We start from the raw sequence: 19,353 nt of genomic DNA, 5'->3' as shown, positions 1-19,353 counted from the left end.
GAGTTAACGAACTGGACCTCAAGAGCAAGGAGAATGGAGGAGGAGAAATTAAAGGAAATTGAGACAGAACTTGCTGACCTGCAAAGACAATATTCCCTGTCAACGAATAGAGAGGAAAACATAAAGATGGATAGAGTTAAAGAAGAGCTGAGATGTGAAAGGGATCCACAAGTAAAAAAGGGTTGTTTTTCATGAAACAAAGATACTGGGAGGAAGGGGATCGAGGGGGACGCCTTTTAGCAAACAAACTAAAAGGCCTGACTGAGAGATTGTATATTCAAAGGATAGCTAACGGGTCAGGAGGAATGGCAATTAAAAAAAATATATATGTGAATGCTTTCGTTCTTTCTACACCTCCCTCTATTCAGAGGAGATTCTTCTTCAGGCATCAGAGTTAGTTGATTTTTTAAATAAAATTGATATTCCTTGTTTATTTGAAGAAGGCAGGAATGTTTGGGATGCTGCGATTTCAATACCAGAAATTTTAATAGCTATAAGTCAACTTAACATTGGGAAATTTCCTGGTATGGATGGATTGCTGGTGGAATTTTATAGATCATATGGTTTTATGAGCTCTGTGAATTATATAATCGTTTTTTAATAGATGGGACTCTATGTCCATCTATGAAGGAAGCAATCATTAGTTTAATACCTAAGCCAGGGAGAGACACCACCCGATGTAGCAATTACCATCCAGTTTCATTTCTCAATGTTGATGTGAAAATATTTACTAAGATTCTAGCCTCTCGACTGGATAAATATATGGGGAACTTAAGCGATCAATCACAAGTGGGTTTTATGAGGATGAGACATAGGTATGCCAATATTAGGTTGTTGTTTGATGTTATGAGTTTGCCGGAAGCTGATATTGAAAACATTTTATTGATATTTTTGGATGCTGAAAAGGCTTTAGATTGAGTGAATTGGACCTTCTTGAGTTATACGCTACTTGAAATGGTGTTTGGGCCATTATTTTGAAATGCAGTTGGTGCATTACAATCTGGTATTAATGCAAGACTATGGGTTCATGAAGAGCTATCCATGTCCTTTAAGCGTTTTAGAGGCATGAGGCAAGGTTGCCCACTGTCGCCTTTTCTTTTTAATTTAGCATTGAAACCATTGGTGGCTTTATTAGGAAAATTCTAGACCGCCGGGTTCTAAGTGTGGGTGATAGCGAGGTTAAAGTGCTTTTCTATGCAGATGACATGACCATAATTTTAGCGACTCCGGTAGAGGAGGTGGCCAATTTTGAAAAGTATGATTGAGGAAGTAGGATTACTGTTAGGGCATAAAATTAATTGGGAAAAAACTGTGGTTTTTCCGGTTAAGGAAACCCTGTTATGTAACAAATTGGCTGATTGGAATTGTCAGTGGGCAAGACTGAGTGTAACGTATCTGGGGATGTATGTTACTCAAGACATTAATATAATTGTGAATTTTAATGTTAATAAATTGATAGAGGTGCTTCAAAGAGACATTCGTATATGGGAATGTATTAGGTTAAATGTTTGGGCAAAGGAGCTTAAATAGAGTATTTCAGGAATTCTACAGATTTTGTTGTCAAAACCTTCCAATTTTCAGGCCTGACTGCCTGAGGCCCAGCCAGCACTGTCCAGCGTGTGCAAAGAGAGCCGCATCCTGAATTCATGGTATGGTATGGTATGGTATTGTATATTTATAAAGCACTTATACACAGGCACGTGTTTCAATTTGCTCAAGGAGGTTGGGGAACAAGGGGAAAAACAACAGTCGCTTAGAGCCATTGAATTTTGATAATAGTCTGCACAGGCAGAGTAAGAGTGTAAAATACATTTAACAGTTTGAGATACAGGGAGAGAGGGAGAGAGGGAAAGGGCAGAGAACTAGGTTAGCAGTGTAGAGGGAGAGAGAAGAAAGAGGAGAAGAGGAAGGTCTTGAGAAGTTTCTGGAATTTAAGAAGATCAGGCTCAAGACCGAGGGTTGCAGGGCGGCTATTCCAGAGGGAGGCACCTGCTGAGGATAAGGATCTCGCTCCAAATCTCTGCTTGGAGAACCGGATCAGTCTCAGAAGGTTGGAGGTAGATGAGCGAAGGGCTTGTGAGGGACAGTATTTAAGAAGGCAGCGTTGCAGCTAGGTAGGTCCCAGGCCCCAGAAAGCCTTGTGAACAATGCAGAGGGTATTGAACTTGATCCTTGCAGTGCTGGAGAGTTGCGGTCCTAGGACATGAGGCCAAGGATAAGTTGCGGTTCTGTTCTGCATGAGTTGCTGAGGGCGCAGGGCAGTAGAAGGGAGGTTGAGGAAGAGGCTGTTGCAGTAATCCATGTTAAATGGCACATTGATTTAATGGATGTATGCTGCCTGTCCAAAGATGACGTGAAACACTCTGGCGAGGACCTGGGCACTTGCCTGAGGTCCAGGCAAGTGTCAGAGTGTCACAGCATGACACCACACACATGATACGTGCCTCTGAACTGCCTGCCTGATCTCATCGTGACATGGAATAGTTTAATGTGTTTGTTCTGAGCTCCGAGCCGGTGCTCTTTCTCTTACTGCAGATTTGTGAACTTCCCAGTATCTGTGCTGCGTACACACAGCTGCAAACTTATATATTCTCAGAGGCAGGTACATTTGTAACTTTTTTAAATATTTGATGTTATGTTATTGGGCATTTGTATAGCACCTTTTACCATTGGTATGATTCCAAAGCGCTGTGGGTTGAACGCTCTCAGGGACCGTAGTCCGGGTCAGTGGTAAGAGTGATGTAGTAAATAGTGCTTGGGTGCACTCGGTATGTGTGCAGCCAGGGCGAATTAAGTGGTGTGTAGCTTCATTATAGTGCTAGGCGTGGTGCGGTGGTTGTGTATGATCGGTAGAATGTGTGCAGCAAGCCTAGCTGGACTTGGGTAGCTGCATTTTGGTGGCGGTGGAGTTTGTGAATGGGATTATGTGTACAGCTAGGCCGATTTTCATGGGGTATAACTGCGTTTTAAAGACTGTTGAGGTGATCATGGAGGTGTGCATCTAAGCCGAATTAATCAAGGGGTATAGCTGCACTCTATTGTTTGTTGGTGCAGAGGCGAGAGTTACCATATTGGTGTGTTTAAGTTTCTGTGTCAAGGACAGGGACGGCATCAGGGCCTTTCAACCTTTTCTGCTGAAAGGAGCCATGAGCCACAGGGAGGCCACCAGCAACTGCTCCATGTTTCCAGTCAGCAGATATAACACAGCAATATATTTCTCTATATATTATTTTTGCTCTGTGGCGTGCCTTAAATTCCCTTGGGGTATACAGAAGTGTTATCACCTGTTGACTTTTCACACCGGTTCCTCCACAGCAAGCACTTGTTGACATAGAAGGATGTATAGCTTTTCAGTGGTTATTTCATGTTTCAGCTCCCTGCTGGCTTGCCATCTTGTGATAATCAGCCGCTATTCACTCCCAGCTGTACTTCTTTGTCTCCCTTGTAATGTGTGCACCTCTCAGATGCCTCTGTTTTCCCCTCTACGCAAGGGGACGAGGGCTACCCAACCATTTTGCTAAACTTTCCTGTGATCTCTTCAAGGCCATATGTCACTTGAGGTCCTTTCCTGTGACATCATATTGTCAAAGTTCACTGTGATGTCATGCCCTGTCATTTAATTGGGTCAATTTGATGTGACATAATTTCTTGTGATGTCATCATTATGCCAATTTCTATATTTGAAACTTTAAGATTCCTACAGATTTTTGCTCACAGAGTGTTGCCATGTATGGACTTGCAGTAAAACTGTGTGTGAAGAGGACGTTTGGTTTTATTTTATCAAAGACTTTTGCTTTAGAAAATAATTTTGTATAGCATAACAAAACTTAACTCAGCGAAATAGCCCACCAGAATATGATGTCAAATCCAGCATATGACGTGGACAAGAAAGAGCAGGGCTGGGAGTAATGAGGATTGACAAGTGGTCACTTACAAGAATCAAATGCCCTCTGCAGCATTTTCAACCATAGTTCTCTATGCCCCATTGACTTTTTAACACATGAATGTCAGTCCCTTTTCTCCTACAATTGTTCAAATGACAGTCATAGAGCATCAAGCCTATGGATTTGATTTTCTCTGTGTCACCTCGGACCACTTGCTCATTGTCAGATGCTGTTGCTTGGCGACCGGTACTTCCGGGTCAGACGTAAAACTTAGCCACTGTAAAACTGCCCGCCCTGTTAGAATGGTGTTCAACGTGGGGTTATCATATTTCTCTACTTGGCCACTTAAGAAACTAAGCTAACGCTGAAGGTTATTCTCTCGAGCAGTAGACATTTTAAAAGACTTTTGTAATATCTAATTCTTCTACTAATAATGACGAATGTATTGTGTTACGTACGGTACTTAACTCAGAGAGCTCTTGTTAAATATAAACCGTATTTAAAGGGCACTGGCTACTCTCTTGCTTCGGGCTTTTTCGGGGGAAATGAGCGCATTTCACAATTACTCTTTGTCCCGCTCATTGCACCCGTGTGACACCTTTCCCTCCAAAGCCAATTACTAAATAACGAAGGAGGGTAGTTAATTTGCCATGTGCGAGCCTAACGTGTATTTTGGACTGAAATAACTAAACGCATTGAAGTTTTATATTGTCGGTGCTTTGGCTATTACCTATTGAGGACTGGAGAAATGTCTCTTAATCGTGCCCTCTTCATTACCAGTCCGCAATTAACATTTATGATAGTGCCTGTACATTTTATGAATGGTAGCCTTGGAAAGATCAGGCAAGCGCTGGATCTGCCACAGAAATAAAGACAAATCAGTGACATCTTGCCTGATCCTAACATGGCTGTCGCAACAGCCTCGCCCACAAGGCTCACCCTGCGCGTGCGCCCACCTCAAGTTGTCCTCCGCGCCGCACATGCGCTGTCGAACGCAGAGCTGCTTTCAACCCTGGCAGCCAAAACATTGAGGCATCCAGACCCTACCACGGAACACGAGCCGCCCGAGTAACGGTCTGCTCCACGCGCGCCGGTGACGTGTCCGCGCGCTGCGGGGCGCCGAGAGTAGGAGCGGGATGGACGAGGCGCGGATGATGGCGGCGCACGCCTCTCTGTCTGGCATGGCCTCGCTGGCGCAGCCCGTGTCCGGAGAGATGGATCTGGGGGGTGCACCCATGCCGCAGCACCAGGATATCAGGGACATTCTGCAGCAGATAATGGCTATCACGGACCAGAGCTTGGACGAGGCGCAGGCAAGGTAAGGGAGGGTGGGGGCAAGCAGCTATTTGTATGGGGGCGAGGTAAGGGGGAAGCCTGAAGGACCACAAGAGGTTGGATGCTGCTATACGATTTCCTGATGGGCTTGGAGCCTCGGGAGCGCTTTGAAAGTCACAGATGGGGGCGGTGGGGTGAAGCCTCCTGATTTATGGGAGCACTGGAATGAGCTGAGGGTGACAGAAAGCTATTGGGGCAATTTAGGACTGCAAGTCCCAGAAAGCAACATTTAAAACCAGGAATTAACGTTCTCCGGACTGGAGTGGATAGTGTTGGCATATGTGGGCTGCCTGTGGTTGGTGAGTAAAATGGCAAGAATTCTTTGGTCACCAGTGTCTGCTGGAGTGTGATTTTAGCATGAGGCCTATGGTGGCACCAATCATTGGGGCTAGTAGGATGGATGTCTGTTGCTTCAAGGTACTCTCTTTCATGAGTGTACACTATTTGACAATGCCAGAAGTGTGACCTGCCAGAGAACTGTGTTTTAACCTGTATGTCGACTTCAAGATGCTCCTGAGGTACCCACTGCTCTAGATAAGATTTTGAAGTGGGGGTATTGTACTCCCGATTTATTAAAGTTGGGAGTAAAATGACTTTTTGGGGGAGTAAAAATGTAAGTCCAATTAACAATGGGAGTATTTTTATAAGTGAGTAAAAATGTCTTCACTGTGAAACGATAATGTTTCTCTAATTATTTTTACCTAATAATTCGTGCACATTCAAAGATGCAGGTTTACTTCTTCCGATCAGGCAGTTATAGCAATTTCTTCCTTTGGTACTATGTGCACTACTGGTCCAAACATATCCCTGGAGCTGTGTGAGTAAAAGCAGGGGCACAAGTCATGTGTAATGCTGGAGTGGTTCTAGAGAACTATGGAATGCCTGATATTGGGATTTAATAGGGCCTGTGGGGTTTCCAGGAGTTGGAGTTGGTAGATGGCTTGTGGAACAGTAGGTTAAGGAGTCTGCAGTTGTAAATGCTTGGGACTGATGGCGGTATAATGCTTATGGGGATCCTGCGGGTGAGGTTTGTAAAATGTAGGCCTTTAGTTTCTGGTTGTGCATGGTGAATGCTAAGAGATGTTGCCTGCAGGTCAATGGCATCACCTGTCTTGGAAAATACGCTTTTGGGGGGCATGGCTCAGAGGCAGATGACATTGAAGACTATAACACTCGTCTGAAAATGTTGCACTTAGTGGAAAGTAATTGGAGGCTTTTGGGTATGCCTTTATTTCAATCAATGTTTGGTGGATTAAGGGACGTGGAAGATCATTTGAGTAGTAGGCACTAAGAGTGCACTTTTCTTTGAAGTGCCCCCTTTACTGCTTCAAAATATTTGTCTTCTAAACTCAGTTTCAGTTGAAAGTTCAAGTCGTACTTGTCTGTCAAACTCTGATGGCCATTCTAACTAACCCTGAGACTATTTTAAAAAAAAAAAAATGGTGGTACTGCTGTTGACTTGTTTTGCTTAAGCGGAGGTATGCAGGCAGGTGGTGTTCTTGATGATTGGAAGGTGCATGTGCATGTTTAGGGGAGAATAAAGATACCTTCCTTTATTTTTGTGGCAGGACAAAGTACTGGTTCTGTGGGTGCGTTCTGAAGAATTGCTGGAAAAGTTATTCAGGTACTCTGGGTTCATGTGATCATTTATTGGAGCAAAATGTTATCAACAGTAGCGACCGGTCCCAGAGAAGAGCGCTACAGATCCTCGGAGAGCTGGAGCAGCGTCTTTGATCGATGTTGGGCACAATGTAGTCTGATGCCAAAATCACGTGTTTATATAGAACCTCATGCTGTATTCCTTCTTCTTAGTGGTTTAATAGTAGGTGATATTATAACCAAATATAATGTTCCTCAGATTTTGGCCATCAGAAGGACTGATTTGGTCCTGTCTGAATTCAAACATATCATACGTACTGTACATAGATGTCCGAGAAAAGCACTTAACCTGTTCAACTTAACTGTCTCTCAAGGGTTATGAGACTTTAGATTCCTTGTTGAAGCTGTTCATTTGGAAGGGTGAAGGCAGCTCCTGTGACCAGCGTAGATGTCCGTTCTGTAGAAATCCTTGTCCTTAAACAATGATGTGTCCTTGGATTTGTCCAGGCCTTGATATGGGGGTGTTCACAGGAAAATGGTTCAGAGCTCTGGTGGGCTGGTTGGCTGGTTGGCTGGATTAAATAGGTGTCTAGATCCCAAGCGTTTAAAGATGGTAGGGCCCATTAGACCAGGAAAGATCACCAGCAGCGACTCCTGGCCATTCTGGAATACAACACTGGACTGTTGTCAGAATCATTTGGATTTTAGATCTTGAAACTTAGGGGTGATGGGCATGGACAGACCTGTGGTATCAGAAGTAGGCGAAGTATTTGCTGCCTGTCTACTGTATGGAGCATGCTGGACTAAAGGGATTTGTAGAGGGCACAGGTTTGAGTCAGAATGACGAGTAGGGCAAAAGGGAATTCGTTGGCAGAGATTGAGATTCACTATTGGGGACAGTATTGAAAATCACGCTCCTGACTTCAGCTTTAGAATTCTGAGTAAAGTTAAATGTGCCATGCGTTTATCGTCCTACACGCATGTTAGGAGGGAACCTTTGTGTTCAGTTCTATGCTCTATTTAGCCTTGCTCATAGGCGTCCTCGTTCAATAATGAATGTTGAGTAGAATTTCTTTTGTCACTGAATAGTGCCCACTTGTCTGGTCCATGGTAGGCCTGAGCTCTCCCTCTTTGATCATGCTCCTTCTGCAGAGCACCTCATTGAGAGACAGATCTCTCTTTGGGCTTCTTGCGATGCTAATTGCCACAGATAACCCAACCCCTCACCTTTACACAGACTAGAGACCTTAGTATCCCATGCGTTGCCTGTTTGCTGCCAGTGCCATGCCTTGTAGCAGACTTCCTAGTGCTCGTTTTAAAATCTTTCTCTCGCTGTGTACAGTATAGCCCGCCAGGCTTTCCATGTGACACGGACAGATACCCACTTTATGGATGACCCCGGAGACTGGAGAGGCACTTGGCGTAACCAAGTACCACCATACGAACCATGGTCAGTTAAGTACATTAGCATCTGCTTTATTAGCCTGAACACGTGTATTGTTCTAGGTTGTACATGGAACGGAGAACATTGGTTTTAGAAAGCGACTACCTAAAACGTGTGTAGTGCGCTGTGATGTTTTGCTTCATGTGAAAAAATCTGACCTCGGTTTTACATGAACATCGATTTTTCGGCTGTGTCTTGGATTGCTTGGTGTTAACCGTCGTCAAAGGAATCGCTGTACCTTTTTAACGCTAATATGATTGTACATCTTTGTGGAATTTCAAGGTGATTCAATATTGGGTGTCAAGTCCCATCGAGTATTACTGTAAAACGATTAAGCAAGGCAACCCCACACAATGGGTACCCGGAGCAGCACTTCCGTTCATGCACGTTATTATTTTCAAGATTGTTTCCTTGGGTTGTGATCTGTATTCACTATATATTACTTTTATGTGGCTAGAGGTTATATATAGTGGGTTCTCCTTTTTGTTTTGTTTTTTTACTCTTCTCGCAGCTGTTCAAAGACGTATGTGAATTCCTGTTCCGCGCAGCCCAGCCTGTTAACATAAAGGATTTGTTAGTGGCCGATTCGATTAAAATTCTATTCAGCTGGGCTTGCATGAAGTCATTGTGTCCTCGCCTGGAGGCATTGTGGTTGCTGCACCATTCTCCGAATCCCCCGCCCCCACCCTTCTCCCGCCATGCAAGCCACCTTTAATTCCAAATTAGAATCTAAGGCAGTTTCTGGAATCCTCAGGAAATGGACAACAACAAATATATATAGTTAGAAATATGTGCATCGTTCGTCTCCCGTTTTCACTACAAATCTTATTGCTTTCTGGGGTTAAAAATGTTTTAGCTCTCAAACAGCATGTTTTTGTTTCGCGCTGCTTAAAGCGTGCCTTTTTCACTTAATGTAAACGAATACAGATAAAACTCGACGCTTGGCATCTTGGCTTAGACCATTGAGGCGCTATACATAAATGTCTAAACCTATGACGCAGATGTTCGAGGGGGAAAAGCTCATTCTTAGCAAAACGTGTCTTTGGTTTACGGGAACTGTTGGGATTTTTTTTTCTTCTTTTCATGTGTGGTAACCATTTGGTTTATTTTTGGCCGTTGAACAGCATCTATGAACGATGTCGGGTCGTTCATCTTGGGGTCCTGACACAATATTTTCAACGTGGGCCATCATTTCAATTACCTAGATCATGAAAATAAATTGCATTTCACTTTGGTTTTCTGAGGGGCTCTTGAAGTAAAACATAAGAGAAGGCTGCGAAATGTGCTGTTGAAACGTTCTCCGAGCTACATGAGGATAGGATAGTCTGTTTCAATATTGGTTTAACACGTGGCAGAAGCCGAACGATCAATAGTATGCATGGTGTTGCATATGATTACAAACGCACTCTGAAATTCTTATCGCTTGCCTAGGGAATGCTTAAAAATCTTGTAATATCCACGGTGTTGTTTGTACTTTAGATGAAGCACTGGTAGGAATTCGGGCAGGCATGGCGCTTCATTTACTCTGTGTTGCTTATTCTGCTTTTACGCCAGCCAGCAGACCCCACATGATTATATGTCGTCATGAGCCTATTGACATAACATGCCATATAGATGAAGTTCTCAGTTACACAATTTGACAATCTTTTGCATACAGGAATGTGAAATGTCATAACTGCACGTGAATACTTATGTTCTAAACTGGTGAACTTGTGTCTTAGAATGCTATAGGTTTTATAAATTGTCAATATTTAAAAAAAAAGTAGTTTTTTTTTCTTGTGAAGTTCACCTAATAGATAATATAACCGGCCCAAGTCGACCAACTTACTACTTTGTCATTTAATGAATTAAGAAAATCATATGTCCTTGTCTCTTTGGGCTCAGTGCTTGTATCAGCATAACTTGTTACAGAGTGGTAATGATTAAAGTAAAAAAATATTGTCTTTGGCCTATTTGATGGCATTAATAAGCTATAAGTCTGAGTGGCTTAGGAGGAGGTGTCTGGTCTTTCCCCCTGCTTAGGCCGTTTTTTTTCTAAACTTTTCCTCTGTTAACAAGCTTTTTTGTAATGTATCTTTTTTTTCAAAACATTTTTTAGACTCTGCACTAAGCTGTACCTTGCTTCTATTCCATTAGGAGCAAAGATCGAAGTAAGGGTTTGATACGGGATTTGAGCAGTATATCCCCTGAGTATGTATTTTTATGCCTGAGCTAGTATTTTCCAGGACATGGATCTAGTACACCGGGAGTATATCAAACTTTCACAATATACAACCTGTTGTTCCTGCATATATTGAAATTTTTTTTAGTTACTACAGAACTAAAGTTGGTCAATTTATCGCAACAAAAACCAAATGATGACCAGTCCCCCCCACCCCCCATTATATCTCTTCTGTGATGTCATGTATGTGCTCATGGGCTGAGTAACAGGGGCCTTAGAGTTTAGGTAGTAGGCCCTTATCGAAGAAGAGATGGCAGGTTACCACAGGATTCAGAAAAATGTAACTTCACCTCCATCCCCACTGCAACTTTCCATATGCCCGGTCTGTCTTTCTAGCCCCCCCCCCCCCTTGTGTGAATCCTCCCTGAGCCTTTTATATTACCACATTTCACTCGCCGGTTCATGAGACAGACAATTTTTGTCTGACTGTTTTACAACATTTCCTGGTGTCCCTCAACTCCTCCAAAAAAATGTTGTTCATAGGGCACTGTGGTAAGTGCGTTTTATTTATAATTTATTTTTGGTGCAATGATAATTTCATCCAAATCTGACCACCAAGTCAAATATCGCTAGCATTAGAATTTTATGGGAAATCTATCTAGGTAGGTTTTTGAATCTTAACTTTAATATATATCCGAGGCAATCTGCTTCTGTTTATGGTGCAGAAGTTTGAGGACATGGCAAGATAAAATCTCGGGAAGTCAAAATAAAACCTTTTAGATTGCTGGGATTCCCATATAATCCTGCCTCGGCCAACAATTGTGGAGTTGTGACTCAATGGAATTGCTTATACACTATCATTAAAACCACTAGTCTGTTTTTATTTTTGCACATCTTAAACCATATTGTACAGCCTTGCATGTTCTCGTGGCATGAGCTGGCACAGGAGACCTACCTTGGTTCAAATATATTAAAACCATGTTATCCGTCATTCAAGTACCAAAATTGTGGGGCAATCCTTGATATTAATGAATGGGCAATACATGTGGCAAAGGGTGGGTGCTCGCATGACGAGATTAGAGTTAAAATGTATTGCTGGTTCTAAAGCTACATTGACCTAATGGAGGTGAAGGAGAATACCCTCCTCTTGAAGGTAAGGCTTATTTCTTCTACAAGCCTTTCCCTCAAGGTGGAGTGCTTGTCTTCCTGCACAATGTCACTACTGTGTAATGTCTGAGCAGTCACCTCTTTTCTACTGCTTTGTCCCTTGTATAGAGGGCAAAGAGTGATGGCTCAAACCCATTTTCGAGGACATAGGGATAAGAACTGTTAGAGAAGCAGTGCATCTTTGCACGGTTATGAAGCTGACTTAAAGAACATTGCCTTGTATTTAACGGCTGCCTTCAGGGAAGAATACGATTTCTATCGGCATGTCATTACTAAGAGGATATTGAGAAATACAAATTGTCGATCAGGATTGCCGTCATCGGTTTACGAGAAAAGTAAATGTGATGGTGGTAAATTAAATATTAGAATTGTGAACTAATTGACCTACCAGAATGCTGTCTTATTTGTTTAATGAGGTCCACCTTAAAAAGTTTTTAATTGATAGAAAAGAAAAACGCAATCCCATCTTTTGCTTAAACCATATGGCTTGTGCCGATCGAATTGTAGGGACTTGAAGCCTAATGCGAACTTTAGAGAGCAATAATTGTGTAGGAGGGTAAATCCTTGTTTTCATAGGATACAATTGATGCTTGTTCACATAGCAATGCACCTTGATGTTATATAATCAATTGTAATATATTGTATTATGCCATGCACTTTGCACGCTTGTCTAGATTGATGCATTCTAGTGAACACTGTTTTAAATGCTGATCGGAATAACAATGTCGTTTTTGTCCGAATTAATGTGTAAGAGGTTCTAGATCTGCTTTAACGTTTTGGAATAACTTTGATATAACTACGCATTGTAATGTACCTGCTATGAACCACATCGTCATTTTTCATGATATTGGAATCCACAGGATTGTCTCTTAATGATTTTAAATGGTTTTCTTGAATAGTTTTTTATGTTTTAAAGGCAATGCCGACACAAACCTATATTGATTTGTTTTAAAAGTCTTCTACATATGTCCTGATTTCCCTTCATATGTATCTCCTCTAGACTACTAGCAGGCCCTAAATGGCTCCTGGCACCTTTGAACCATGGGTAGCTGATTGTACAGCTGGATTGGTAACTTGACTTTCTAGTTTGGAGTACATGTCGCATCTGTGCAGAGGCGATCCATGGAATGTTTCTCATTGGGAGTGTGATAAATATTTTGCTGGATTGCTGATCTAAGCGTGAACCTGGGGGATGTCTTGCTCAACTCAACAGAAGTGTTTTGTGTTTGTGTGTATGGCCTATACGTTTTGTTCTTGCGCTTGAGCCATCTGGCTTCTAAATTGGTCGTTTCTGTACAAACCAGGTTTTCACAGAATTGCCTAGTCCTTTGGCGGGAGGGTCTTCTACTTTAGCAACCCTATTTTTCTTTTTCTTATTTCTTTAATTGGCGCCTTAGTTATGTTTTTGAATACCAGCTTCCTCCCCTCCCACACCCCCTGTGCACCTCTGGGTTGTTTTCTAAAGAATTCTAACATTGAGATGAGGATTGCTTACTATGTGGTCTCGTTGTTGTTCATTTTCTGTATTGCATTTAATAAAACAGTTGTCCCCTTTCCACCAAGAAGATACTGGCCACAAACCGGTGAAATCCATGCAACTCTTATTGGGGAGATGCAAGCAGGTTCTCCAGAACACCGCCCGCCCTACACCCAACCCCCTTCTGCGCATGGCTCTCTTCTCTCAGCTCTTTCTTAACTACTACTCAAACTCTGGATCCAACCACACTATATAGTTCTCCCATCCAGGATTACATAGTTGCAGGGCCAGGCATGAGGAGGGTTTATGGAACCTATGCAGGACTGGGAAGGGAATAACACACAAGAAGAAAATTTAAGGGGAAACTGTACAAGATACCACTAACGTTTTGACTTTTGTCACTTTCATACAACGTTATGTGCAATTGTGCATTGTCCGTACTTCGGGATACATAAAATAAATCCTGGGTCACAGAACTGCTGTGTTAAATGGTTTACACATCTGAACTTGGGTTCCAATGATATGCATCACAAAGCTGGGCTGACGTTGTTCTTTCAATTGGTCAAAAGGCTGCCCCGTTTTGCACTTTGCCTAAGTCGCGTAACTATATTCGGATCACTTTTCTGCCAGAAAGTATATATTTTTTAAGAACTGTTTTTAGTTAACAGCTACTTTTTAAGATTGCTCCTTTTTAATACATCGCAGAAATCATTGTGTTCTGAGATGAGGATGCTGGCCTTAATTTAATCATTAGACCTGGGTGTTTATGTACTAGGATACAGATAATGTGTGTTGCATAAGGCTGCATCATAATTTTCAGGAGCTAAGAGGCATCCCTGCAACATCAACTTTTCGGCAGGTCATGCAGGGATCGAAATTGCTGGGAGCTATTTTGCTCTTGTTTCTTGCCAATGAGAGCCTGATTTAGTGACTTAAATTGAGATCAATAAGCAGGAGGTAAAAGCCTTGCTTGGGTGTCCAGCATTAACCATTGACCAGGAGCTACCACTCCAGAACTAGGATAGCGTTCATGAAAACGAATCCTATTGTTCATGGTTTGTTTCCTACTACTTAACACATTAATGCAACACACATGCAATGTTTAATGTCCCTTGGGTGGAATTCTACGAGGTAGAATTCCACCATGTTATGATGTCATGGTGTTATGCTTTGGTACTACGTTCTGTAAAGGACGGTTAGCAGTTGTTCCTGAAGATCTGAATGTAGGCTCAGCTCTGCTGGGCTAGGCTGGTTGCCAGTAAAGAAGTTCCACTTACCTTACGTGTTGCCCCTTTATCACACTGGCGACGAGGGCAACCAGCCTCCCAACCCACGCAGCCGATTCCGCCCAGCAGTTGCCTGCGTTTCTTCCCAGGGGCTGCCCGATCCGCAGCTCTCCCCAAGCTTCTCGACTGAAGAGCTGCCAGCTGACGCCGTCTGCGTCGAGCAGCGTATTGAGGAAGAGGGAGAAAGACAAGCCGGCCTGCCTGGCCCACGCTCCCCGGCCGGGGTCGAGCGACCTGCCCCTGCCGCAGTGAGCGTTCGGCCTGAGCAAGGACACGGCCAATGGACGCCGGCAGGAGAGGCAGGCGTGCCTGCTCTGCGCTCCCCATTCTGGGTAGAGCGAAGTATCCCTGCCACTGCAGACACTCTTCGTGTGCCGGAAAGAAGATTGGAGACAGGTGAGCGGCTTTCCCCTGCGCCGCCGGCAGCGTTTTCTGCAACCGTTCTAGCCCCATCTGTAGCTCGGCACTGCGCGAGAAGCGGGCGTCCCAGACGGCGGGCAGAGGGACGACCGCTGACGCTCCCCACAGGCTTCAGCCCCCACCCAGAATGCAGCTTGGCGCTGTGGTGTTCTGGGACAGCGGGCAGGGGGTGATACGTCGGCGGGGAAGCACGCGCTCCAGAGGCCTTAGCCCCGGCCGTAGCGAAGCACAGCATTCCGCAGGAATCCCGCAGTGAGGCGGTGCCCCGGGGGGAGAGCGGAGACAGGGCTCTCTTGCCGGGAGTGTCCCCGCCCACTAACGTCATCAGGAACAAGGAGAGGATACCTGGGGGCTTTCCCCTACACCATCGCAAAAGAGTTAACCCTGTGTGCACCAAGTGAAACATTCTGGTTACTGTCTGCCTAAAGCCAGGCATTAACCCTGCGCGCGCCTGGTGAAACTTTCGGACATTCCTCTTTACTGCCACAGCATTTCCATTTGGCATTTTCCCTCTATCTATTGCAAAGGCCCTGGACTGCACAGACAAGGGAGGGGGGAGTTAATTGTGGTTTTTGTTGGCGTATTCAGGCATTTCTGTCGGCATCCAAATAATCTTGCCAGCATGCAGCTTGTGGGATGTTTTTACCCATGCATCCAAGCCCTACCATAAAACTGTGCGTTACTGGCATTGAAAACATCATGATGGCCAGAACTCCCCAGAGAGTGCACAGGGAAAACATGAAGAATAGGCTGCCAACCATTTTTGCCTGTGTTGTGAGCACAGGAGGGCACTGCCTAAAACCACCATTGGGCTACACACACAATAGCCTGAAACCATTGGGAATGGCAATGCTGATTGCCAAAAGCAACCCTGAACTGTGGGGAATTCATTTTCTTAATGTCAAAAATTGATGCAATACCGGTACTCGCCACTATCAGAAAGCCAGCGTTTTAAAACCACCAGACTTTTGTGTAAAACTGAACAGAGGAACCCAAACCAAAAGAAAGACTTGCTAAGAGGTGGATACAATGTAAAACTATATTCTGAAATGACTTGAAGGAAGTAATTATTTAATGTATAGGTAAAAATTGTAAGTTTGATTTAAACTGGGAACTAAATTGACATTTAGCGGAGTTCTGCCTGACAACTACCCCCGACAGGAGAAACCTGCTAGCCACTCCAGGCCTAGCTGCATCCTGCTGCAACTGCCAAAAGGAGATGACGCCTCTCTAATTAAGGGAGGGGTACCTGCAGACTGCAGGAGGTTGAACAAAGCCCTGTCCTGGGCTCAGGCAAATGTTATATTGGGGGGGGGTCGTAAAATGGCTTCCTCTTGGGGGGAAACTGGGAGGGGCAGTGCCTCTGCTAGCAAGCTGAGCTTGGGGGAAGTGGATAAACCGGTTATTCCACCATGTGATGTGGGAAGCCACACCCCTTTTTGACCAGGGCATAATTTTAAAAAGATAGATAATTTATAGTACGGACCTGTCAAAATTATATAATTAATACCATTTATTCTTGTGATTTTTCGGTGCACATTTTAAGAGGTGTTGGGACCCTGTGGTATGTTCTAGGGAGTAGTAGCAGAAATAAGGTTGTCACTCCAAATGTCTGCATGTTAAAAATCTGACACTTTATCATCTGTAACCCATATCCCTGGTGCACATTTGTGTAAAATCTGGAAAGTTTTAGAGGTCGTTATCTGGATGAAAAGGGGAGAATTCTGTCATCAGTGGACACAACATCGTACAAAGACAGGGATCGGATGGTTTGGTGCTACAGAAAATGTTAACTGGACCTATAATATTAGAAAAATGGTACATAGATATGTATTTGGGTCAGAAATAGATTTGTGTGCAATTTGACAAGGGGAGGTTCCTCTGACCATAAAACCTACAGCAACACTCCCCCCCCCCCCCCCCCCCACCCCCCACCATCCGCCCCAATCAAGGGAAAGAGGAAAGCTTGGCCAATGATAAGTGAGAGGGGCAGGCTTAGCTAGGCCCAGGCACACCCATTTTCAAAACACATAAAAAGGGCCACTGAAACCCAGGTAGGACATTCACTTTCCACCACTTTCTTGCGGGACGCTTTGCCGGGAGACTCCAGACTTCAAATCCATCAACCTCCAGAGACCAGCGATCCAGAGAGAACAGAACTGTGCAGTGCTGAGAGCAGAACCAGAGACCAGACCGCTGTGAGCAGAACCGCTAGAAGTCCCGTCCAACCTGACCAGACCTTGACGGCTTATTTCAAAAATATAGTGCGAGTACTCACTGTGCCAAAACCAATCTCTTAGTTTAAAATAGGCTAATTGGAACTGCCTCCTAGAATCATGTCATACTGTCATCTGTCATTCTGAGCTTTAAAATTTCAAATCCGAAAAACTACCTTCACAAAATCGGCCGTATCTCCGGAACCGTTTGTGCTAGGAGCGACTAAATTTGCAGCGATTTGACATTTTGCTCAATTTCAGCCACGTGTAAAAATATTTGTCCTTGCTTTGCTTGCTGAAATTCGTGTGCAACCTGACATCATTCATAGAGCATTGCTAAAGTGAGCCTGAACTAATATAAACTAGATATCACCCACCCTGAATCTCTAGAGAGAATTAAAAGCATTTTTAGCACATTTCTCACTTCATTGTCATCACATTCAAAGTATTTTGGGCCTGTGTTTCAAACCTCTACCTGTCTTCCTCTAAGCTTGCTGGGGGGGAACTGAATTTCGTATTGCATTTTGTTGGGATTCTTGAAGACTGTGTGCTCTCCTTCCATTTCTTACATTGCATAGGAGGGGGGTGAATTGCCAGAGAAAAAGTGATTATATTATCTTTTGCTAAAATCATATAAAGTTATTTCCATACTGCATTTTATTCCTCATTGCTTTTCCCTTGAAACCATAAGTATTTTCGCTGCCTTATCCATCCTATACCAACAACTCATTGATTGTAAAGAAGTGTGCTAGTGCCAGATTACCCATTGTTGATCAACATATCCATAAGTGTGATATCAATTATTAATTTATTATAAAAGTGTGATATATATCTAGTTAATTTTTCAAATAAACCTTTTCATTTGCAAAACAAACCTACTTCTTGGCTCAGTGGGGTCAGGGGGGGTCGTTATACAAGGGTTGTCATCCAGAGTACTGAACTGGACATAAAAATGCATCAATAAGGGTTTTCCTCAGCATCCCAGACTAGGCATTGACTTATCTGTAGTGTTGATTGAATATCGCTTACAAACACAACAATGCACATCCCCCTCCAGCTTTCCTGGCTAGTCCGTGTGAACCAGCAATTGTGTGGGATTTATGGGTTGACACGTTTAAAGTCTACCTAAGAGCAGCAGGTGGTGCCATAATTTACAGATGATGAAAAAGAAGCCGCATTACTCAATTGTTTGGGAACTGAGGGACTCAGGTTGTTCAGGCATCTTCCTGGTCCCAATGTGCACGCTGTCCCCGCGGATGGGAATGAAGGGGGAGATGCCCCACCCGGAGTTATACTGGCTTATGAAACCGCTTTGGGCAAGTTGGAGGCGAGGTTTGGCGAGAGGGCCAATGTGGTACTTGAGAGGTATCACTTCTTCTCGAGAGCTCAAGGTTCCAGTGAAGGGATTGATGCTTATGTAACTGCTTTACGTACATTAATAGCGACATGCAAATTCACAGGCACCATTGATGAATACATCCGTGATCAAGTGATGATGCAGACGTGTGATGAGCGCGTCAAGGAGAGGCTATGGATAGAGAAAGACCCGCCCCTGGAAAAAGTCATTGAGATAGCCCGTGCTATTGAGGAATCCAGGTAAAGTGTGAAGGAAATGGCTGATAAAAGGGAAGCGGTGCATGACATCATTCCCGGCAAGTCCAAGGAAGTCAAAGGGAAGAACAAGGACAACAGGGCAGTGTCTTCCTCGAAGGATGTGTGCAGGAATTGTGGGTGGTGTGGCCATGCAGCGGGTGCTAAGGGATGTCCTGCTAGCAGTGTGGTTTGTAGAAAATGCAAAGCCAAGGGGCATTATGCCCGCATGTGCAGGACTGTCGTCTCCACTAAGGACTCGGTGAACATGCTGGACACCGATGATGATGATGTGACAATAGTGGGTTGCATGGGTTGTTGAGATGGGAGTGAAAGGAGTGTGCCTGAGGGTTCATTACTGAGTGTTGGGAGTTGCAATAAAAGAGCTTGGGCCACCCTCATGGTCAACGGTGTTCCGCTGGAGATGATGGTGGACACGGGGTCTCCATACACGATATCCCCTGAACTGTATGAATCCAAGTTTCACAAGAGAGTTTCTGATTTATCCTCCCCTGATATAAACCCACATGCCTATGGGCAGCTGCCCATTAAAGTTTGGGCTGACATAGTTTCAAGGTAGAATGGCTAGGGATAAGTTGTATGTGGCCAACAAGGGTGACCCCGTTGTGGGGTGGGAGGAACAAGCTGCCCTGGAGCTGTTGATTAGACCGGGTAAACCTGTTCCGGTCATGAGTGTGACTGAAGGGGGAAATGGTGTTGTGTGCTCTGGGGGGATTACGGCAGAAATTTGAGACTAAATTTCCCTCCGTGTTT

At 44.0% G+C, this 19,353-nt stretch overlaps 1 protein-coding gene across 1 annotated transcript in view; it reads left to right on the top strand.

Annotated features, from left to right (window-relative positions):
• The first annotated feature begins 4,788 nt into the window (after positions 1-4,788).
• Positions 4,789-19,353, top strand: part of LOC138447638 (pre-B-cell leukemia transcription factor 1-like) — a 345,584-nt gene continuing 331,019 nt past the window's right edge. Inside the window, exon 1 of the mRNA XM_069603845.1 lies at positions 4,789-5,202. Coding sequence (XP_069459946.1) covers positions 5,021-5,202 — 182 coding nt within the window. The 5' untranslated portion in view covers positions 4,789-5,020. The remainder of the gene's footprint in view (positions 5,203-19,353) is intronic.

The sequence above is a fragment of the Ambystoma mexicanum genome, chromosome 3q (genome assembly GCF_040938575.1).
Source record: "Ambystoma mexicanum isolate Mex_15411 chromosome 3q, UKY_AmexF1_1, whole genome shotgun sequence".
Classification (NCBI taxonomy): Eukaryota; Metazoa; Chordata; class Amphibia; order Caudata; family Ambystomatidae; genus Ambystoma; species Ambystoma mexicanum.
This window is presented reverse-complemented; position numbering and strand designations above follow the sequence as displayed.